Source organism: Salmo trutta, chromosome 38 (genome assembly GCF_901001165.1).
Source record: "Salmo trutta chromosome 38, fSalTru1.1, whole genome shotgun sequence".
NCBI lineage: Eukaryota > Metazoa > Chordata > Actinopteri > Salmoniformes > Salmonidae > Salmo > Salmo trutta.
The window spans coordinates 4,412,476-4,436,127 of NC_042994.1; the positions used below are offsets into that span (position 1 = coordinate 4,412,476).

Genomic DNA, 23,652 nt, shown 5'->3' on the forward strand with positions numbered 1-23,652 from the left:
ACATATATTGATATATTAAGGAAGCAATACCTAAATTGCATATCATTTTAATGAACTATCCGTATTGATTATTATTCCAGCTGTGGTAATTGGATACACTGGTAATAATAAAAACACATGTATATTATGTTGATTAAGTATAACAAAGGGATATATTCAAACTCTTCCCCACTTCAACAAGTGATATTATTGTTGGATTATATAGTGGCGGTCGGTGCCGTTTAAGATGTTTTTTTTTAATGAGCATGGCCTTATTTCTATTACAGTACATTGGATGACGGTCATTCATATTCCACTCACCCATTTCAATGTAACATCTATAGGTTTAGGCATGACACTCAAATTTTCCCTATACCCACCATGAGGTTGTTACAACAACAGGTCGAGATACATTTTAGTAATCGAAGTGACAGACAGTGACACATTCAATTACGCCTTGCACACACTTGCCTGCATCTAGCTGATCAAAGATGTAATCATTAGTCCATCAGTTGCAAAATAACGTTTCTATTGGACAAATTCAGGTATGTTTATCCCCGTTTTGTTTGCTTCCGTTTAAGAAACGTTTTTCAACAGAATCAGCAGAATGAATACACCCTTGATCACAAGCAAATACAGTTCATTTTCATAGCAGCCGCATACAAACAGCATGATCACTTTGCTCGTTTTAATTCCTTCTTGGATCACTTTCCTCCTTTTGCGCCTTTACCCTTCGCTTGTGGACTTCAGTGCACAACACATCAGCTGTCTGGGACCAGGAGAGAAAAAAAACATTCCAAGCCAAACCTTCGAATCATAACCGCTAACCGACACACAGCCTACATCATTGTCACCATATTATCTAACGTCATAGTCAACATAACTAATAGAACTAATGCATTAGTAAACCCGCTACAATCATGTAGTGTAGTGTACAGTCAGCAAGCAGTTTAGCATTTACACCGGCGGGCCCCGGTGGCAATAAATGTATAAAACCAAAAGCTTACCTTGAGGAGTTCCAGTGTTTGATAGCCATAGCCAGCTAGCTAACACAGCGTCCCTCTCTGTTTGAGCCGGGTGTTTGAGTAGACTAAACTAGCTAGCTAGCTAAGTAAGTGAATGTGAAAAAAATACTATGAAATATAGTTAGCTCTCTCCCTCACTATCATGGCTATCCTTAATTTTTGAAGAAATTTATTTATTCAAAACTGTTCAACTATTGTCTTTCTCTCTCTTTTTGTTAACTACTGACCACATTTTATGCACTGCAGTGCTAGCTGGTTGTAGTTTATGCTTCCAGTACTAGATTCATTCTCTGATCCTTTGATTGGGTGGACAAAATGTCAGTTCATGCTGCAAGAGCTCTGATAGTTTGGAGGACGTCCTCCGTAAATTGTCATAATTACTGTGTAAGTCTATGGAACGGGGTGAGAACCATGAGCCTCCTAGGTTTTGTATTGAAGCCAATGTACCCAGAGGAGGACGGAAACTAACTACTTTCATTGCAAAACAGTGTGTTTAATTCAATTATTTGGTGACATGTTCATATATTTTGTATAGTTTTATCTAAAAGGATGGTCCTCCCCTTCCTCCTCTGAGGAGCCTCCACTGTTATATACTCTATCAGTTATCCTGTTACAGCTTTTGTACCAAATCCACTGCAGTGTTTCAGGTGCAACGTTTATGGTCATGTTGCAGCAGTGTGTAGGAGGGAGAATCCAAGATGTGGGAAGTGTGCAGGAGGGCATGGGACAAAAGATTGTGTAGTTTCAGTAGATAAAGTTGTGTGTGTCAACTGTAGGGTTGCCCATATTACTGGGGATCGGAAGTGTCCGGTGCGAGAGTGGCAAGTGGAGGTGGCCCGAGTCAGAGCAGTGCATCCTCTACTTTCTTCACTGGCCCAGCATACGAAGAAAGTAGAGGAGGATGGGTCAACGGTGAGGGACCCTGAGAGGATCCCTGTGAGTAGTAGATCTGTGCCAGCACAGAGGGATAGACCAACGAGTGATATGTTTCAGTAAGGTTGACTTCTTAGCATTCATAGCAATGGTTATCAACTGTAGCGCAGAAATGGAATGTATATCACAGAAAATAGATGTTGTGGTGGCAGCTGCAGAGAAGTACGTCGGTAGAGCTTCAGAAGAGTTACAGGGTGTGTTTAGTGGTGGTGGCCTGTCCTCCCAGCCTGGTGGCATGGGGCATTAGCATATAGGGTCAAAGTAGTGGAATGGATTGGTGTTTTTTATTTGTATTTTTATGAAATAGTGATATGTGTAGGGTTAGTTGGTGATGCAATATTTTATTTTCCTTCCTTTTTTAATTTGTATCACAAAATGTAACATGATTGAACACACTCCCGAACAGTAGTTGGCCGCATTCACAAACAAAATGTGCAAACACTATGATACTGAAGAAGAAGAGATTTAGAGGGACAGACTTTTTTTACTTGACAGGCTCACTTTCACGTTGATCTCGTCATCGTTCTTCTCTTGTCAGCAGGACATAATATAGAGAGAGGTAAGATGAATATCGATTTTGAGACATGACATGTATTTTCATATTTTTGTATACACGTTTCATATTAATTCGACATTCCAGTTCTTTTTAAAAGATTTCTCACAAGCTCTGTTAAATGTCAACACAGCACTGAGCGTATACCAAGCTTTTTATTTTCAAAGCCTTTTACATTGAATTCAGCTCGTGTTATGCTAATTTTGCAACCCGCGGAAACAACTTTGAACATGACTACCACAAAAAGTAAAATATTTTGATATGTTAGCGAAAGTGAATAAACATATGTCTTCGTAAAATCTATTTTGTGACATTTTATCACCAAAGTACACCCTAATTGTACTGTATAACGTTGAATCAAATTGCAATCACTCTAGAATAATTGAACAAAACGTTGACAAATACTATAAACCTGTCATAGGTAGCTATGTAGAAATTGCTCTGGTTGCTAAAATTCGAATGGTTCTACTTTTATTTCAGTTTGTGTGACAAAACAAGCTATCCAATGTGCCGTTATTAAATGCTGTGAAACATTTTCATTAACCCAAAATATAGTATTTTTCAGCTGTTGTACCAAACCGAAAGTTAAAAGACCCAAAAATGAAACTTAACGGGAAGCATAGAAACGGATGTACATAGAATGCATCTATCGCTTTTCAGACATGCTTTCAATGAGAGTGACAGATCTACAACTCATATTTCTATGTGAATTTGGTTGCGTCGCCCAAAAAGCTACTTACTGCGCCTAGATTACACATTCTATCAATAGTGCCTTTTCACTCTTGTTTGTGTTTGTGCCCATTTTTGTACTTTGTATCATAGCGTCATACAATGGCTGCCAATCCTGATTACCAAGCAATTGATTTGCTAAGAGATAGAGAAAATAGAGGTTATGTGCCAGGGAAAACGGATACATTGCTGCCAACCCAAGTAACTGATAACATGAGCTCGGATGAAACGAGGTAAGAGGAGTTTCCGATTAAATACCAATAGTCAGTGAAGTGTTACCAATTGAATTATTTGATAGAAAAACTAGACGTTTTAGAACATTTGTAGCTATAAAATTGCATGTTTCGTGATTGTATTCCATTCTAAATATGAACAGTTATGTCCAAATAAAGTAGGACCAATTTTACCTCAAGCTATAGTGGAAAATCTTATTCTTTTTGTATCAGGGAAGGAAGTCCAAAAACACCTGTGCCTTACACCATGAACAGTGATCGGTCCATGTGTCAACCAATAACGTTCAACGGTGGAATCCGTACCTCTGTGAAATGGTGAGATGCTGTCTTCTGAAATATTTATGTACAGTGCATTTGGAAAGTATTCAGATCCCTTGATCTTTTCCAACATTTTATTATGTTACAGCCTTATTCTAAAATGTATTAAATAGTTCCCCCCCACATCAATCTACATACAATATCCCATAATGACAAATAAAAAACAGGTTATTACAAATAAAAACTGATATCACATTACCTAAGTATTCAGGCCCTTTACTCAGTACTTTGTTGAAGCATCTTTGGCAGCAATTACAGCCTTGTGTCTTCTTGGGCATGACGCTACAAGCTTGGCACACCCCATTTGGGGAGTTTCTCCAATTCTTCTCTGCAGATCCTCTCAAGCTCTGTCTGGTTGGATGTGTAGCTTCGCTGCACAGCTATTTTCAGGTCTCTCCAGAGATGTTTTATCGGGTTCAAGTTCGGGCTCTGGCGGGCCACTCAAAGACATTCAGAGGCTTGTCCCAAAGCCACTCTTGTGTTTTCTTGGCTGTGTGCTTAGGGTCGTTGTCCTGTTGGAAGGTGAACCTTTGCCCCAATCTGAGGTCCGGAGTACTCTGGAGCAGGTTTTCATCAAGGATCTCTCTGTACTTTGCCATGTTAATCTTTCCCTCGATTCTGACTAGTCTCCCAGTCCCTGCCGCTGAAAAACATCCCCACAAAATGATGCTGCCACCACCATGCTTCACCATAGGGATGGTGCCAGGTTCCCTCCAGAAGTGACATTTGGCATTCAGGCCAAAGAGTTCAATATTGGTTTCATCAGACCAGAGAATCTTGTTTCTCATGGTATAAGAATCCTTTAGGTGCCTTTTTGCAAACTCCAAGCGGGCTGTCATGTGCCTTTTACTGAGGCATGGCTTCCGCCTGGCCACTCTACCATAAAATACCTGATTGATGGAGTGCCTCAGAGATGGTTGTCCTTCTGGAAGGTTCTCCCATCTCCACAGAGGAACTCAGGAGCTCTGTCAGAGTGACCATCGGGTTCTTGGTCACCTCCCTGACCAAGGTCAGCTCTAGGAAGATTCTTGGTGGTTCCAAACTTCTTCCATTTAAGAATGATTGAGGCCACTGTGTTCTTGGGGACCTTCAATGCTGCTGAAATGTTTTGGTACCCTTCCCCAGATCTGTGCCTCGACACAATCCTGTCTCTGAGCTCTACGGACAATTCCTTTGACCTCATGGCTTGGTTTTGCTCTGACATGCACTGTCAACTGTGGGACCTTATATAGACAGATGTGTGCCTTTCTAAATCATGTCCAATCAATTGAGTTTACCACAGGTGGACTCCAATCAAGTTGTAGAAACATCGCAAGGATGATCAATGGAAACAGTATGCACCTGAGCTCAATTTAGAGTCTCAAAGCAAAGGGTCAAAATACTTATGTAAATAAGGTATTTCTGTTTTTTATTTTTAATAATTTAGCAAACATTTCTAAAAACTTATTTTTGCTTTGTCATTATGGGGTGTTGTGTGCAGATTGATGAGGAAAAAAATGTATTTTAGAAAAAGCCTGAAACGTAACAAAATGTGGAAAAAGTCGGGATCTGAATACTTTCTGAATGCACTGTAAAACATTAGTCAATCTCTTTTTGTTCACTTTAATAACAGAGATGGCTCACAAACCGACCTGCAAACCTCTACTCTCCTGAAGAAAAAAAAAACATTGATGACTTTTTAGATTTCCAACCACTTTTGACAAACATTTCAGACCCTGGTCTTCTCTTTTTCTCTGTTGTTGCTAGGAGCCAGCAGGTGGAGACAGAGTACTCAGTGTATACAGTCGGCTCAGCAGACAGTGAGATTGATTTATATGGATCTGGTCTTCATATGAATCAGAGGTACAGTATGTATGCCCATAATGTAAACCAGATATATGCCTTTGTTTTGGTGTTATGAGGAATCCTAGCCTGAGCTATTTATTGATTTCCCATAGTGTAAGTGTTTGTTGTTCATAGTACTGAATGCTGTCTTATCTACTATCATGTACCATGATGAGGCGGCAGGTTGCCTAGCGGTTAAGAGCTTTGGGCCAGTAACTGAAAGGTTTCTGGGTCGAATCCAACAACCAATCTGCCGATGTGCCCTTGAGCAAGGCACTTAACCCTAATTGGTCCTGTGAGTCACTCAAATGTAAAAAATGTACAATGTTAAAACATAATGCTGTTGATCCTTCGCTATGGACGTGCATGTGTTATAAACGTGCATGTAACTTCATTCAGCTTTAACCTTTCTACAGCCCTACTGTTGAGGACCCTCTACCTGCTTTAGGCCAGATGCAGGATAGCAGAATAGTACATTGTACCAGACTGGACTGTACTATATGTGTACAGCGCAGCGACGAAGCTGTGAAGTTCTGCCAGGATTGCAAGGCTACTTTCTGTGAGAACCATGTTAGAGACCACTACCAGGCCCCAGGACTGATGAAACACACATTGGTGGAGGCCACTGAAGGAAGGAAAACCATTCCAAATGTAGATGATCAGGTCCATGAAACATATGTTGAAACAGAACAAACTGTGACTCAGGTAGAGTTTCGTTCTTCTCCAGTGAAATGTCTATTTGGTCCCCTGATAGAAATTGTCAAGAAAGGTATTGACTAGGGTTGCAAAATGATGGTAACTTTCCTTAAATTCCCCGGTTTTCCAGAAATGAGGATTCTGGATTTCCTGCTTATTCCCTCCTGATTCCAGGAATCCTCCAACTGAGATTACTGGAAAACCTGTGAATTTGAGAAAAGTTACCAGAAATGTGCAATCCTAATAGTGACCTACAGTATATACATGACGTACAGTGAGGGAAAAAAGTATTTGATACCCTGCTGATTTTGTACGTTTGCCCACTGACAAAGAAATGATCAGTCTATAATTTTAATGGTAGGTTCATCTGAACAGTGAGAGACAGAATAACAACCAAAAAATCCAGAAAAACGCATGTCAAAAATGTTATAAATTGATTTGCATTTTAATGAGGGAAATAAGTATTTGACCCCCTCTCAATCAGAAAGATTTCTGGCTCCCAGGTGTCTTTTATACAGGTAATGAGCTGAGATTAGGAGCACACTCTTAAAGGGAGTGCTCCTAATCTCAGTTTGTTACCTGTATAAAAGACACCTGTCCACAGAAGCAATCAATCAATCAGATTCCAAACTCTCCACCATGGCCAAGACCAAAGAGCTCTCCAAGGATGTCAGGGACAAGATTGTAGACCTACACAAGGCTGGAATGGGCTACAAGACCATCGCCAAGCAGCTTGATGAGAAGGTGACAACAGTTGGTGCGATTATTCGCAAATGGAAGAAACACAAAATAACTGTCAATCTCCCTCGGCCTGGGGCTCCATGCAAGATCTCACCTCGTCGAGTTGCAATGATCATGAGAACGGTGAGGAATCAGCCCAGAACTACACCGGAGGATCTTGTCAATGATCTCAAGACAGCTGGGACTATAGTCACCAAGAAAACAATTGGTAACACACTATGCCGTGAAGGACGGAAATCCTGCAACGCCCGCAAGGTCCCCCTGCTCAAGAAAGCACATATACATGCCCGTCTGAAGTTTGCCAATGAACATCTGAATGATTCAGAGGACAACTGGGTGAAAGTGGTGTGGTCAGATGAGACCAAAATGGAGCTCTTTGGCATCAACTCAACTCGCCGTGTTTGGAGGAGGAATGCTGCCTTTGACCCCAAGAACACCATCTCCACCGTCAAACATGGAGGTGGGAACATTATGCTTTGGGGGTGTTTTTCTGCTAAGGGGACAGGACAACTTCACTGCATCAAAGGGACGATGGACGGGGCCATGTACCATAAAATCTTGGGTGAGAACCTCCTTCCCTCAGCCAGGGCATTGAAAATGGGTCATGGATGGGTAGCATGTCCAGCATGACAATGACCCAAAACACACGGCCAAGGCAACAAAGGAGTGGCTCAAGAAGAAGCACATTAAGGTCCTGGAGTGGCCTAGCCAGTCTCCAGACCTTAATCCCATAGAAAATCTGTGGAGGGAGCTGAAGGTTCGAGTTGCCAAACATCAGCCTCGAAACTTTAATGACTTGGAGAAGATCAGCAAAGAGGAGTGGGACAAAATCCCTCCTGAGATGTGTGCAAACCTGGTGGCCAACTACAAGAAACGTCTGACCTCTGTGATTGCCAACAAGGGTTTTGCCACCAAGTACTAAGTCATGTTTTGCAGAGGTGTCAAATACTTATTTCCCTCATTAAAATGCAAATCATTTTATAACATTTTTGACATGCGTTTTTCTGGATTTTTTGGTTGTTATTCTGTCTCTCACTGTTCAAATAAACCTACCATTAAAATTATAGACTGACCATTTCTTTGTCAGTGGGCAAACGTACAAAATCAGCAGGGGATCAAATTCTTTTTTCCCTCACTGTAGTTCCATGACTCTCCTTCGTAGGTCTGCTCATGGAAAACAGCCTTCTTCTTCAGTCTTCTGGGGATTCTCATTCTGGTACTTGCCCTGGTAGGACTTGCATGTTATACACAATTGTGTGTCACTGTACACGGTGAGTTTACTCATTTTCTCTTTATTTCTCATTTTGTTCCAGTATTAATGTTATTCACTTATTCTATTGAACATATTTTAACCTTTTAACCTTTTTTAACCTATTTTAAATGTCCTGCATCTTTGCAGGGTCTGAGGTGGGATTTCAGCAACGGATTGTTCTGCTGGGGAAGACTGGATCAGAGAAGAGAGCATCAGGAAACACCATCCTGGGAAGAGAGGCCTTTAAAGTGGAGGCTTCACCTTCGTATGGGCTACAGTGTGAGGAACAAGATGCTGTTGTGGGCCAAAATAACATAACTATGATTAACACCCCAGATGTGTTGTCATCTGAGGAACTTGCAGGTAAAGTAGCTCAATGCATCAACATCTCAACACCTCACGTGTTCCTGCTGGTGATCAGGTTGTGCAGTTGGTGTACAGAAGAGGAGAAGAGAACTGTCAAATGGATGAATGAGAACTTTGCGGAGGAGGCCCTTAAATACACCATTGTGCTGTTCACTGGTGGAGACCAGCTAGAAGGGAAACCAGTGGAGGAGTATCTAATGGACAATAGTGATTCCCTAAAGCTTCTCAGTATGTGTGGTGGTAGACATCACGTCTTCAATAACAAAGAAAAGAATGACCTCACTCAGGTCACAGAGCTGCTGGAGAAGATAGATGGGTTATTGAATGAGAATAGGGGATACTATCATGTGACCAACATCTTGACCCGGAGGAGAGAGGAGATCAGGAGGAGGGAGGAGGCTCTGAGAAAGATACTGGAACAGGAGGTTAGAAAGAGGGATGCAGCCATAGCAATGATAAGAGAGGAGGAGGAGAAAAAGAGGGATGCAGCCATAGCAACAATAAGAGAGGAGGAGGAGAAAAAGAGGGAGACTGAAGAGAGAAAAGTCTGTGAGGGGGAAGATGAAGGGAGGAAGGTCATTGATAATCTGGCATTGAAAGTCTCAGGCTCAAAAATGTATGTAGGAGTAACAGTGATCACAATGATCATACTAATTGTCCTTTAATGATACTAAACTGAACATTAGGGAGTCTCTTCATTTGGTATTCACAATCATCATCTGAACATTAGTGAGTCTCTTCAATCATCATCTGAACATTAGTTTGTCTCTTCAATCATCATCTGAACATTAGTGAGTCCTTTCAATCATCATCTGAACATTAGTGAGTCTCTTCAATCATCATCTGAACATGAGTGAGTCTCTTCAATCATCATCTGAACATTAGTGAGTCTCTTCAATCATCATCTGAACATTAGTTTGTCTCTTCAATCATCATCTGAACATTAGTTTGTCTCTTCAATCATCATCTGAACATTAGTGAGTCTCTTCAATCATCATCTGAACATTAGTTTGTCTCTTCAATCATCATCTGAACATTAGTTTGTCTCTTCAATCATCATCTGAACATTAGTGAGTCTCTTCAATCATCATCTGAACATTAGTGAGTCTTTTCAATCATCATCTGAACATTAGTGAGTCTCTTCAATCATCATCTGAACATTAGGGAGTCCTTTCAATCATCATCTGAACATTAGTGAGTCTCTTCAATCATCATCTGAACATTAGTTTGTCTCTTCAATCATCATCTGAACATTAGTGAGTCTCTTCAATCATCATCTGAACATTAGTGAGTCTCTTCAATCATCATCTGAACATTAGTGAGTCTCTTCAATCATCATCTGAACATTAGTGAGTCTCTTCAATCATCATCTGAACATTAGTGAGTCTCTTCAATCATCATCTGAACATTAGTTTGTCTCTTCAATCATCATCTGAACATTAGTGAGTCTCTTCAATCATCATCTGAACATTAGTGAGTCTCTTCAATCATCATCTGAACATTAGTGAGTCTCTTCAATCATCATCTGAACATGAGTGAGTCTCTTCAATCATCATCTGAACATGAGTGAGTCTCTTCAATCATCATCTCTTATTGTAAATCAGGGTGACCTCTGAAAACAAAACAAGTTTGCAGATGAAAATGATAAGTTAATTTATTAATTGATTTCATTGATTAATTGTTAGAAGTGGTTTTATATATTCTTTAAGAACCTATCTCCCATTATAACCTGGTGTTTAGAGAAATATAAGATACCTGCACTTTCTCCAATGGGTGAACATATAATGCAGTGTCATGTATTATGCAATATAAAGGTCAAAATGGTCAAGGAATACAGTTGAATCATCATATAGCTGTGTTGGGATTTGTTTGGTGCAGTATTTTCAATGTTATATTAACTGGGCCTGGAAATTCACTATACTGTAGCTGTGTCTCATGAAGTGCTGGACCCAGTTTAAATGTCCTTTAATAAAACCAATGTCAGAACATCAATGTAAAAGATCAGTTATGCATTTTGTACCACATCAGTGAGGCGCAGTTGGCTAAGCTACTACCGGGAACTGCTCAGTGCCAGAGGCCAGCTAGTTACTGGGTTGTTTCACAATAAGAGTGCCTTTTGCGTCCCTTTGATATCTTGTCAGGGGTTCAACTAGGGGTCATGATGGGGGCTGTACCAAATGTTTGGTGTATTATAATAATTGATTATGCTTATGTTGTATTAATAGAAGGGGAGGGGTTATAAGACCCCGCCCTCCTTACATTTATTGGGTCCTAGACTACAGATAAACAATATATATATATATTCATTATAAAGGTTTAATATTGTTCCACAGTTGTTTTCTAGTCTCTCTGCCTCATAAATAAACTGTCTGGGAAATGTGTGACTGTGAAGACAGAACTCTGCAGGGGAGTTTTTACTAGATTAGAGACTAATCAGACATTCCACTATAAATCAACTCGGACATTTACTGCTAAGCTTTTATATAACACTAAAAGTCTTGTTTATATAGCTGTGTAGGCATGGTTTTGATCTCATGAGTAGAAGTTAATGACGTAGGCAGTGACATCACAAGGGGTTGACTACAAGCATGATAAAAGCAACTTGGGACCTTTTCTATTTTGCAGAAGTTACTCGGAAACATGCATGCTATGTTCCTGTTGTCAACTTCTGTCTGCAATTGCATTAATAAATGAATGAATTATTTAATTAAAGATATTGTCAGAATGCTAATTTCACCAATGAGCCAATGATTGACAAGGAACAATGAACGAACCCCAACCATCTTAAGTAGAAATTGTGCACCAATTGTCACGTCCTGACAAGTAAAGGGGTTATTTGTTATTGTAGTTTGGTCAGGACGTGGCAGGGGGTGTTTGTTTTATGTGTTTCAGGGTTTTTTGGTTAATGTTCTATGTTAGTATATTTCTATGTTCGTTCTAGTCTTCCTATTTCTATGTTTAGTTTATTGGGTTGACCTTCAATTGGAGGCAGCTGTTCCTCGTTGCCTCTAATTGAAGGTCCTATTTAGTAGGGGTGTTTTTTCATGGGTTTTTGTGGGTAGTTGTTCCAAGTGTAGCTGTGTGCCTCACAGGACTGTTTCTTCGTCGTTGTTTTCGTTTAAGTGTTTATTTTGGTCTTCTTCTTAATAAAGAAGATGAGCATACACATTCCCGCTGCGCCTTGGTCCCATCCTTACAACGAACGTGACAGAACTACCCACCACCAACGTACCAAGCAGCGGGCCCAGGAGGAGCAAGGATCCTGGGCCAGGGAAAGAAGGGAGCAGCACCAGGAGTGGAGCAAGCAGCGTGCTCGGGAGGTGATGGCATCCTGGTCGCTGGAGGTATTAGAGGCAAGGATAGACTGGACGTGGGAACAGCTACTGGACCATTGCAATAGCCTGCCTGGGAAGCAGGTGGAGGTGGAGAGGCAGCCCCAATACATTTTTTGGGGGGGGCACACGGGAAGATTGGCTAGGTCAGGCGGTAGACCTAAGCCAACTCCCCGTGCTTATTATGGGGAGCAGCGGCTCATGAGAGCGCCGGTCTATGCGGAAGTGCGCACGATCTCGCCCATGCGCACACACAGTCCGGTGAGAGCGATTCCAGCCCCTCGCAAGTGCCGTGCTAGAGTGGGCATCCAGCCAGGTAGGAGAATGCCTGCGCAGTACATCTGGCCACCAGTACGTCTCCTAGGCCCAGGCTACCCTGCGCCTGCTCTACGCACGGCAGCCATCAGGCCTCTGCACAGCCCAGTTCGCCCTGTGCCAGCAATCCACCCGTGCAGGGCTACTGTTACTACCCAGCCAGGACGGGTGGTGCAGGCTGTGCGCTCCAGATCTCCAGTGCTTGTTCATGGCCCAGTGTATCCAGTTCCTGCTCCCCGCACTAGCCCTGAGGTGCGTGTCTCTAGTCTGGCGCCTCCAAAGCCAGCACCACGCACCAGGCCTCCAGTGCGTCAGCCCAGTCCAGTACGTCCTGTTCCTGCTCCTCGCATTAGCCTTGAGGTGCGTGTCTCCAGTCTGGTAGCTCCAGTACCAGCCCCACGCACTAGGCCTCCAGTGCGTCAGCCCAGTCCAGTTCGTCCTGCTCCTGCTCCTCGCACTAGCCCTGTGGTGCGTGAAAATAGTCTGGCGCCTCCAAAGCCAGCCCCACGCATCAGGCCTTCAGAGCGCAGTCCCTGTCCAGAGCTTCCGATGACAGTTCCCCGTCCAGAGCTTCCGGCGACAGTTCCCCGTCCAGAGCTTCCGGCGACAGTGCCCCGTCCAGAGCTTCCGGCGACAGTGCCCCGTCCAGAGCTTCCGGCGACAGTGCCCCGTCCAGAGCTTCCGGCGACAGTGCCCCGTCCAGTGCTTCCGGCGACATCCCACAGTCCGGAGCCTGCCGAGACGGCCCACAGTCCCGAGACGGCCCACAGTCCGGAGCCTGCCGAGACGGCCCACAGTCCGGAGATGGCCCACAGTCCGGAGCCTGCGCAGCCAGGGTCGCCCTCCAGTCCGGAGCCTGCGCAGCCAGGGTCGCCCTCCAGTCCGGAGCCGGCGCAGCCAGAGTTGCCCTCCAGTCCGAGGTCTCCAGCGACGCGCCTTAGCCCTGAGCCTTCAGCGGGGGTGGACAGGTTAGGTTGGGGACTAAGGCCGGAGCCTGAGCCACCTCCATAGTGGAGGATTGGGGAGGGGGGGTGTAGCACAAGAACCGTCAGTGACGGTGGCCACCCTCCCTTCCCTCCCTTTAGTTTGGGATTGTTTTGTTTTGGTGTTTATTTTTGTGGTTTTTGTTTGAGGTGCATCCGGGGTTTGCACCTTTGGGGGGGGGGGGGTACTGTCACGTCCTGACCAGTAAAGGGGTTATTTGTTATTGTAGTTTGGTCAGGACGTGGCAGGGGGTCTAGTCATTCTATTTCTATGTTTAGTTTATTGGGTTGACCTTCAATTGGAGGCAGCTGTTCCTCGATGCCTCACATTGAAGGTCCTATTTAGTAGGGGTGTTTTTTTCATGGGTTTTTGTGGGTAATTGTTCCAAGTGTAGCTGTGTGCCTCACAGGACTGTTTCTTCGTCGTTGTTTTTGTTTAAGTGTTTATTTTGTTTTTTTTCTCAATAAAGAAGATGAGAATACATATTCCCGCTACGCCTTGGTCCCATCCTTACGACGAACGTGACACCAATATTGGATTAGAAAAGCCAGTTATATTAAATAAAGTGCCCTTTAATATAGACTAAATGGAGAATTCAATCAATCTATTTTTTATATAAATAATGCCTTACTAAGGTGCCAAAATTGTACATTTTGACTTGTCCCTCCCCCTGTGTCACTTCTAGAAAGATTTTAATCCAGTTATTCCCAACATTTTCACCATCAGTTTCACCATCATTGTAAAGCCCAAGTTATTTTGTTGCTTTGACAAAGTAATTTCTAAAGATGATTATTTATTTCATGTGATTAATTTATGTCTGCCCCCTCATTTTAAGGTCAACCCTGTTACGTGAACTGAACTCTTGTTTTAATATGTTGAAACTATTCCGTTAAATATGTTTTCAAAAGAAACAGTGAACATCTAATAGTCAAATCATAGAGTAAAAGCAGGTGAGCTGGTTCTACTCTTTTTGTAAATGTACTGCTGTTTTGTGGTGGAAAATTGAGTGGGTTGAGTATAACGCCAACTGTTACCCATGTGAAGCTTGCATTCAATTGCCACTCCATGTTGCACACAACAATCTTCCATTCCCCATGTCTTAAGGGGATTTATAGTTTGATTTAAAAAATAAATCGTCAACCCTGTTACTTTATTTGGCACTTTTAATAGGCAATTACTATAGTCATGTTTTTATTTAACCTCTTGAGATGGAAAAACATGTGCTCTTTATGACAGAATGTTAAAATTAGGTGAAATCAAACGTTTTTTTGGTGGTGGAATGACTCCATAGACCGTGTTCATGCCACCAGGGGAGGAAAAGAGTCGGAAGAAAAGAGGTTGAAGTTCTGTTTTCTTTAACTAAGCTGCAGGATTGCAGAGTGTGGTGCCTTTCATAACTACCTGCATGATCTTCAAGCCTTTTATTTTCATTACTGGCGTCAGGTGATACTGGCCAAAAGGAAGCTAAGAAATGATGAAAGGAAAGAGAGCTAGGATAGGAGGAAAGGGATATAGGATAGGAGGAAAGGGATCTAGGATATAAGAGGATGTATGTTGTAGGGATTCACCATGGCCAGTAGATTGTGTGCATGTAACCTACTCAATGACTGCTTGTTTTGTCACGTAAACTGAAATTACTTGAACTATCCAAATTTTAGCAACCAGGAAATGTTGGTGTGATTTCCGCATATTGCTCCTTTAAGACATTGGTTTCTACTGTGGGGAACCCAGGTTCAGATCCCACCCTTAACACATCTGTGCTTTTTGCGTTTTTCCTTCATCAATCAATCAGTCACCAGCGCTCTTGGTTTTGAGCTGGCTGCTCGTCCTAAATAGTTGGTAAACCTGTTCAAAACAGTGGCAGCATGTGCACTGGTGATTCAGTGGTGATTCTGTTTTTTATATGCAATAGGTTAAATAGGTGTATTTATGCTGTTGTTCAAATGCACAGATCGCTTTATATACTGTATCTAACCAAAGAAAGTACCTGTAATTTGAAATCTTGGCTATAATATTTGTGCTGCTTTGTTGACAATATGCCAACCATGCCAACCCCCTCCACCGTCCAGGTTATTAAACCAATCAGAGGCCCCCACTGCACACATACTTCATAAAGAAAACAGGAAATAACAACATCCTGTTCTAAAAGTTGTGTGTGACAACGGCGATAGCCTACACAGCAGGGTAATTCAAGATTCACAGGAGTTCTAAGGTATTTACATTATTTAAAAAACTCAGTACAGTCATAGTGTATGTTAGTCTTTCTTATCCTATAGGTTTACCTTTTATTTTTTCGATGAATTGGTTATATTAATAGCAGTTTACCAAACAATAGCACGTGGTGCAGAATCTACACCTACTGGACCTTGCTTTAACTCGTTGAATTTGTCTTTAACAAAACAACATTCTACAAATCATCTATTTTCATTGATAAACTCGAGTTGTAAGGTTTATTTGAAATATTTTCATAGTTCCTCATGAAGGTTAATTTGTTTGTACCCCTTTAAGAGTGTCCAGAGAATATGTGCCAGAAAGAAAAACATTTAACTATGGTAAAATGGGTATTTAGTTTTGAACCGTTTGGGTTAACGAGCGGTTTTCTGCATTGCAAAGGTGCAACCACGGACACAAAGCCATTCTCCGTCAGCTTCTACGGAGTGGCTGTGGTTCTAGATTTTCTGGAACCTGATTTACCATAGTCATTAAAAATACCATGAATATCTCAAAACTGTGTGAGAAAAAAACATATATTTATTACATTTTGAATTCAGGCTGTAATACAACTTCTGGAAGGTAACTGAGCTAAACGACTATCGCCCCGTAGCACTCACTTCTGTCATCATAAAGTGCTTTGAGAGACTAGTCAAGGATCATATCACCTCCGTCACTTAGCAGAGACACTTATCAAGAGCAACTTACAGGTGTGAGTATATACATTTTCGTACAGGTCCCTCATGGGAATCAAACCCACAATTTGTGCGTTGCAAGCGCCAAGCTCTACCAACTGAGCCACACTCACCAGCGCTCTTGCTTTTGAGCTGGCTGCTCGTCCTAAATAGTTGGTAAACCTGTTCAAAACAGTGGCAGCATGTGCACTGGTGATTCAGTGGTGATTCTGTTTTTTTACATGCAAAAGGTTAAATGGGTACCAACTGAACCACACAAAATCTAAAACACTTTCTAAAACACTTTCTGAACGCAGTGTAGATGGGCACAGAATTGTCTAAAAGGGAGTTGTGGACTGCTCTTTTGACAATGCCTCTTTTACAGTTACAATGCCTCTTTTACAGTTACAATGCCTCTTTTACAGTTACAATGCCTCTTTTACAGTTACAATGCCTCTTTTACAGTTACAATGCCTCTTTTACAGTTACAATGCCTCTTTTACAGTTACAATGCCTCTTTTTACAATGCCTTAATAATTGGTTTACTACTCTAAAATACTTGGTACACTAAATTTGATTGTTTATTTCAGTTGTTCTACCTTTTAATGTTTTTTTGTGTGTTTGTGCATTCACAACCTACAGTTACATTGTAAAATGGCTACTTCCTTGAAACTCTCGATGCGAAACGTGCTTGATGCTGAACGTGAATATAAAGGAGGCTCCGCAGAGGAAGCACAAAAAATACTGCCATACCTTGATGCTAACGAGAGCTCAGATGGAATAAGGTGATCTATATTTAATAATATGTTAATTTGTTATGGTATTGTGGGTTTTTGTAGCACTCTTGAGTCACTGTGCTTGCTATTTGTGTTTTTAAAATTGTCAAACTACTTAAAGGGCAATGCCACCAGTTTTCAACCTCATTTTCATTATATCCAGCTCAATAACATTATCTTCATATTATGTGAAAAATTCTAAAGTTAAAAAGTAAAAAAAAAATAATAATTACGTTTTTTTCAAACACAGTTTCGATGTGACATGGGGAGCAAGATAATACCCTCCCTTGAGCTAAACTCGTTGCAGGTTTGAAAAATCAGTTTTTTTATATTTGAATCCTACCCTGTGATGTCACAGAGAAGCATTTATTTTACGACCTTATCTTTTTAACCACAGATCATAGAAACATGCTGTTTTCACACACTCACCTATCCGTTTATTAGGTACACTCAGATAGTACCGTTTCAGATCCCCGTCGCCTGAATACTTCGGGGCAGGGATTCTACAAGTCGTAAAAGTTCCACAAGGCTGTTGGTCTATGCTGATGTGACGGTATCACACAATTGCTGCAGATTGGATGGAGGTACACCACCGCCACCAGCCTGTACCGTTGACACCAGGCAGGATGGGTCCATGGACTCATGCTGCTTATGCCAAATCCTGACTCTGCTGTCAGCATGACAAAACAGGAACCGGGATTCGTCAGACAAGGCAATCTTTTTCCACTCCTCAATTGTCCAGTGTTGTTGATCGCGTGCCAATTGGAGCCGCTTCTTCTTGTTTTTAGCTGATGGTTGTCTGCTGCAATACCCCATTTGTGACAAGGATTGACAAGTTGTGCGTTCCGAGATGCCGTTCTGCACACTGTACTGCGCTGTTATTTGTCTGTTTGTGGCCCGATTTTTTTGCTTGTGTGATTCTTGCCGTTCTCCGTCAACCTCTCATCAACAAGCTGTTTTCACCCACAGGACTGCCGCTGACTGGATGTTTTTAGTTTGTCACACCGTTCTCTGTAAACCCTAGACACTGTCATGCGCGTGAAAAGCCCAGGAGGGCGGCCGTTTCTGAGATACTGGATCTGGTTCGCCTGGCACCGACGATCATACCAAGCTCAGTCGCTTATGTCACTGGTTTTGCACATTCTAACGTTCAATCGAACAGTAACTAGGAGCGATCCATTTTTGTGAACGGGTTGGTGTACCTAATAAACTGGTTGGTGAGTATGTAGACATTGTTTTGGTGCTGGAGATGATGAATGAGGTTGAATAGTGGCGGAATTGCCCTTTAAACTCTTTACAACCCCCTGAAGGATGATAGCTCGAACAGCGTCCTTTATAGGGGGTTATCAACAACAAAAAGTTAAGCTTAGTTGGAATTGAAAATGTTATGCTGTGTTTATCAGGGAAGAACAGCCAGAACCACCTGTTCCTGACTGTCAGTCCATGAAGAGCGAGAAATCCATGAGTCTTCCACTACATTTCAACGGTGTCTGTCCCACCTCTGATGACCTCTGGTGAGTCTTCTGAAATGTTGTCTTGTATTCATTTTATCATTACTCAGGGACATTAATTAATCAGACTTCTTGAAGCCATTGATTACGTCACTCAGTTGTTTCCTATATTAATTCTCAGTGGTGCATTTGACGTTTCGAGTTCTATTTCTCACATGCATAAGTACAGTGAAATGTTTAACTTGCAAGACCTTCCCAACAGTGCAGTATTCAATATCAAGATATTGCAACAAAAAAACTGAAATAAGAAAGGAAAAATAAAACAGGACAGTGTAAGCTACATACAGGGTCAGTGCCACTACCAAATGTACATTGTGAAGGGATATCGGAGTAATTGAGGTAGATTTGTACATGTAGACAGGGTTTGGATAATTACTTGAAAAATCTAATCCGTTTGTGATTAGTTACATGAAAAATAAAGTAATCAGTAACATACTACTTTGGATTACTCAAAATGATTAACATAATTCTATTACATTTTGATTGCTTTTGGATTATTTTAATTTATAGCCTAACACCCAGACATATTTTAAAACGTTTAGAAACGTTCATCTAATATAGCATTTTTTTACATTTAGTAACATGAGTATTTCCAAACTGGGGAAATTGTTCTATTCTATGTGTAAGAACATGTTCCAATGGTGGCACCAGCCCATGATTTGGTCACATCACAATTACTGTGGGGTCACGCAATAAAAAATGAGTAGCCTCATCTTATAAAGCCATTCTGTGTTCCATTAAGAAAGAAGTGTACTAGACTTTTGTGTTAAACTAGGTACAGTATTTAGATTTTTTTAATATCAAAACTGATAGAGACATACCCCAAGCGACTTACAGCTGTAATCGCAGCAAAAGGTGGCGCTACAAAGTATTAACTTAAGGGGGCTGAATAATTTTGCACGCCCAATTTTTCAGTTTTTTATTTGTAAAAAAAGTTTGAAATATCCAATAAATTTCGTTCCACTTCATGATTGTGTCCCACTTGTTGTTGATTCTTCACAAAAAATTACAGTTTTATATCTTTATGTTTGAAGCCTGAAATGTGGCAAAAGGTCAAAGTTCAAGGGGGCCGAATACTTTCGCAAGGCACTGTAGCTAGATTGACCATATGTCAATGTGTAAATAACTTTATTATTAGCAATGTTAGCTTCCTTACCAAGCTAGATAAAATCTTATTGGTTGAAGAACTTTTCTGACTTTAAAGGCACGTGAACACATTCATGATGGACTTCCCAGTTTCATATTTCCCACGAGCACACAACACCCTAATTCATCACCTGAGGCAAGCTACAACTCTAATTGTAGCCTAATATTACTGATAGTTAGCCATATAATTGATATCTAACAGTACATTTAATGTATAGGCATATGTTGTGGGTGTGTGGGTAAGAAACTGTGAGTGTGTGTGTATATATAGTTGAAGTCGGAAGTTTACAAACACCTTAGTCAAATACATTTAAACTTAATACTAGTAAAAATTCCCTGTCTTAGGTCAGTTAGGATCACCACTTTATTTTAAGAATGTTATTTCTTTCATCACATTCCCAGCAGGTCAGAAGTTTACATACACTCAATTAGTATTTGGTAGCATTGCCTTTAAATTGCTTAACTTGGGTCAAACGTTTTGGGTAGCCTTCCACAAGCTTCCCACAATAAGTTGGGTGAATTATGGCCCATTCCTCCTGACAGAGCTGGTGTAACTGAGTCAGGTTTGTAGGCGTCCTTGTCGCACACGCTTTTTCAGTTCTGCCCACACATTTTCTATAGGATTGAGGTCAGGGCTTTGTGATGGCCACTCCAATACCTTGACTTTGTTGTCCTTAAGCCATTTTGCCACAACTTTGGAAGTATGCTTGGGGTCATTGTTCATTTGGAAGACCCATGTGCGACCAAGCTTTAACTTCCTGACTGATGTCTTGAGATGTTGCTTCAATATATCCACATAATTTTCCTTCCTCATGTAGCCATCTATTCTGTGAAGGGCACCAGTCCCTCCTGCAGCAAAGCACCCCCACAACATGATGCTGCCACTCCCGTGCTTCACAGTTGGGATTGTGTTCTTCGGCTTGCAAGCCTCCCCCTTTTTCCTCCAAACATAATGATGGTCATTATGGCCAAACAGTTCTATTTTTGTTTCATCAGACCAGAGGACATTTCTCCAAAAAGTATGGTCTTTGTCCCCATGTGCAGTTGCAAACTGTAGTCTGGCTTTTTATGGCGGTTTTGGAGCAGTGGGTTCTTCCTTGCTGAGCGGCCTTTCAGGTTATGTCGATATAGGACTCGTTTTACTGTGAATATAGATACTTTTGTACCTGTTTCCTCCAGCATCTTCACAAGGTCCTTTGCTGTTGTTCTGGGATTGATTTGCACTTTTCGCACCGAAGTACGTTCATCTCTAGGAGACAGAACGCGTCTCCTTCTTGAGCGGTATGACGGCTGCGTGGTCCCATGGTGTTTATACTTGCGTACTATTGTTTGTACAGATGAATGTGGTACCTTCAGACATTTGGAAATTGCTTCCAAGGATGAACCAGACTTGTGGAGGTGTACCATTTTTTTTATCTGGGGTCTTGGCTGATTTCTTTTGATTTTCCCATGTGTCATTCACAAAGTAGATGTCCTAACCGACTTGCCAAACTATAGTTTGTTAACAAGAAATGTGTGGAGTGGTTGAATAACGTTTTTTTTAATGACTCCAACCTAAGTGTATGTAAACTTCTGACTTCAACTGTAGTCCTGTTGGAGGTGGGCAGCTATTGCCTATCTGTTTAAAAGTCACATGACTGAAAAGTGTAAACAGGGCTGAAAAGTGACTAGTAACAGGAATAGATAAATATTTATGGTAATATAAAAAAACATATATTTTTAAAATGTTATCTTTATTTAACTAGGCAAGTCAGTTAAGAACAAACTCTTACTTACAATGACGGCATACAGGTAGAGACCAGGTAGAGACCTGTGGATGGGCATAGGCCGTGTGGCTAGCCTGCCAAACCCAGACGACGCTGGGCCAATTGGAACTCCCAATCATGGCCGGATGTGATTCAGCCTGGATTTGAACCAGGGACTGCACTGACACCTCTTGCACTAAGATGCAGTGCCTTAGACCGCTGCGCCACTCGGCAGCCCACTAACGGTAATATTTACATGTAAACAGGAGTAATAGTGACTAGTAGCAGGATAAAATAGATTGATTGCCATTTATTATTAGTATCTATGAATAGCAGTGTAATGGTTGTAATACATCTAATCAATAAACATTTTAGCAGGAGCGTGGGTTTGTGGGTGTGTATGTGACTAAGAGGGACAGGGAAGGTTGTGTGTCTGAGTGGGTAGAGACCTGTGGATGGGCATAGAGTCCGTGTGGCTAGTCTGTGGGAGAGTGAGAGCAGTAGTTAGCCATTTAAGTCTTCTGGCCATGGGATTTAAGCTCTTTAGGAGTCTGTTTGTCTGAGTCTTGATGCACCAGTACTGCCTGCTGGACGGGAGAATGGAAACAGTTTGTCTTCCAGTCGAGGGCGGTGTAGTTGCCATACCAGTTGGTGATAGAACCAGTCAGGATGCTCTCAATGCTGCAGGTAGTTTCAGACTCCTGAGGGAGAAGAGACTTCTTCACGACTGTGCTGGTGACCATGTTACCTGTAAGTCCTCAGTGATGTAGACTCCAAGGAATTTGATGCTTTTGACCCTCTCCACTGTGCACCCCCCTGTTTCCTGTAGTTCACGATCAGCTTCATGGTCTTACTGACGTTGAAGGAGAGGTTGTTGTCCACCACACTGCCATTGATGATAGAGTTGAAGTCTTGCGTGGCCCACAGTCTTGGGTAAATGGGGAGTACAGGAGGGGGCTAAGCACACACCCCTGATGGGCCCTCATTCATTCCCTGGGTCCAGGGGCCTCATTTATATCTCCTGCGTAAATATCTGCGTGTGTCATTTCTGAAAATACTGTGCATGTACAAAAATATTGAGATTTATAAACTTTGCATGCCATACAGTGAGGAAAAAAAGTATTTGATCCTCTGCTGATTTTGTACGTTTGCCCACTGACAAAGAAATTACCAGTCTATCATTTTAATGGTAGGTTTATTTGAATAGTGAGAGACAGAATAACAACAAAAAAATCCAGAAAAACGCATGTCAAAAATGTTATAAATTGATTTGCATTTTAATGAGGGAAATGTGGTAGCCATACACACTTCAATGCAAAAGATCAACTGTCTGTTCACCTGTTAAATTCTACTGTATGTTATAAACCACGCATCCTTTCTGATGCATAGAGCTACTTGAAATACACACTTGAAAGGTAATTTGGTGTAGGCTACAGCTACTTTGGGAATATGAATCCATCATTACCAGAAAAGTTAAAGAATGTATTATGCAATGGTTATGAAAATATGTATTATGTTTAAATGCAATATTGTCTACTCGGGAAATGTTTAATTGCAGTATTCAGACGTAAACTAAAGAGGTAACCAACAACCAACCGTCTGTTCCATCGTTAATAAACTGCGCTCTGGATCGGATGGTATAGAGCAAAATACTTGAAATTGCTTATTTATGTGCCTCCCGAGTGGTGCAGTGTTCTCGACCTTCGCCTCTCCCGAGTCCATGTTGGAGCGATGAGACAAGACTGTAACTACCAATTGGATACCATGAAAAAGGGGTAAAAAAAATCAAGAATTTGCTTATTTATTTACTACTCTGAAGAGGGTAAAATTAAACGAGAGACGGGACGGATGGTATTCTTGTTGTAGGCCTACAGTGCCTCCGGAAGTATTCAGACCCCTTGACCTTTTCCACATTTTGTTTCTTGACATTATTCTAATGTTGATTTTTTTTTTTTTTTTTTTTTTATATCCTCATCAATCTACTCGCAATACCCCATAATGACGATAAAAAAAAGTTTTTGCTAACTTATCCCTCAATTTTTTTTTTATATTACATTTACATAAGTATTCAGATCCTTTAGTCAGTACTTTGTTAAAGCACCTTTGCAGCGATTACAGCATCGAGTCTTCTTGGGTATGACACTACAAGCTTGGCGCACCCAGGGGCGAAAATCTGATATCAACTTTGGAGGGGACAATTACATGAAATTTTCTCAAGAGCAATTCCTGAGGGGGACACCAAAAGTAGTGCTGTAACACATAGTCTACATTGTAATATGGTAAATGTATATTGAGGAACCAAAGAAATA

At 41.5% G+C, this 23,652-nt stretch overlaps 2 protein-coding genes across 2 annotated transcripts in view; both read left to right on the forward strand.

Annotated features, from left to right (window-relative positions):
* Window positions 1-2,415: 2,415 nt before the first annotated feature.
* Window positions 2,416-10,641, forward strand: LOC115178422 (immune-associated nucleotide-binding protein 3-like). The gene is made up of 7 exons (XM_029739603.1): window positions 2,416-2,496; window positions 3,313-3,452; window positions 3,666-3,767; window positions 5,517-5,612; window positions 6,011-6,299; window positions 8,194-8,302; window positions 8,431-10,641. The coding sequence occupies exons 2-7, from the start codon at window positions 3,322-3,324 to the stop codon at window positions 9,312-9,314; spliced, it is 1,611 nt and encodes a 536-aa protein (XP_029595463.1). The 5' UTR covers window positions 2,416-2,496; window positions 3,313-3,321; the 3' UTR covers window positions 9,315-10,641.
* A 4,766-nt stretch (window positions 10,642-15,407) lies between these two features.
* The window catches only part of LOC115178401 (uncharacterized), a 17,235-nt gene continuing 8,990 nt past the window's right edge, over window positions 15,408-23,652 (forward strand). The window contains exons 1-3 of the mRNA XM_029739577.1: window positions 15,408-15,492; window positions 16,808-16,950; window positions 18,345-18,455. Coding sequence (XP_029595437.1) covers window positions 16,820-16,950; window positions 18,345-18,455 — 242 coding nt within the window. The 5' untranslated portion in view covers window positions 15,408-15,492; window positions 16,808-16,819. The remainder of the gene's footprint in view (window positions 15,493-16,807; window positions 16,951-18,344; window positions 18,456-23,652) is intronic.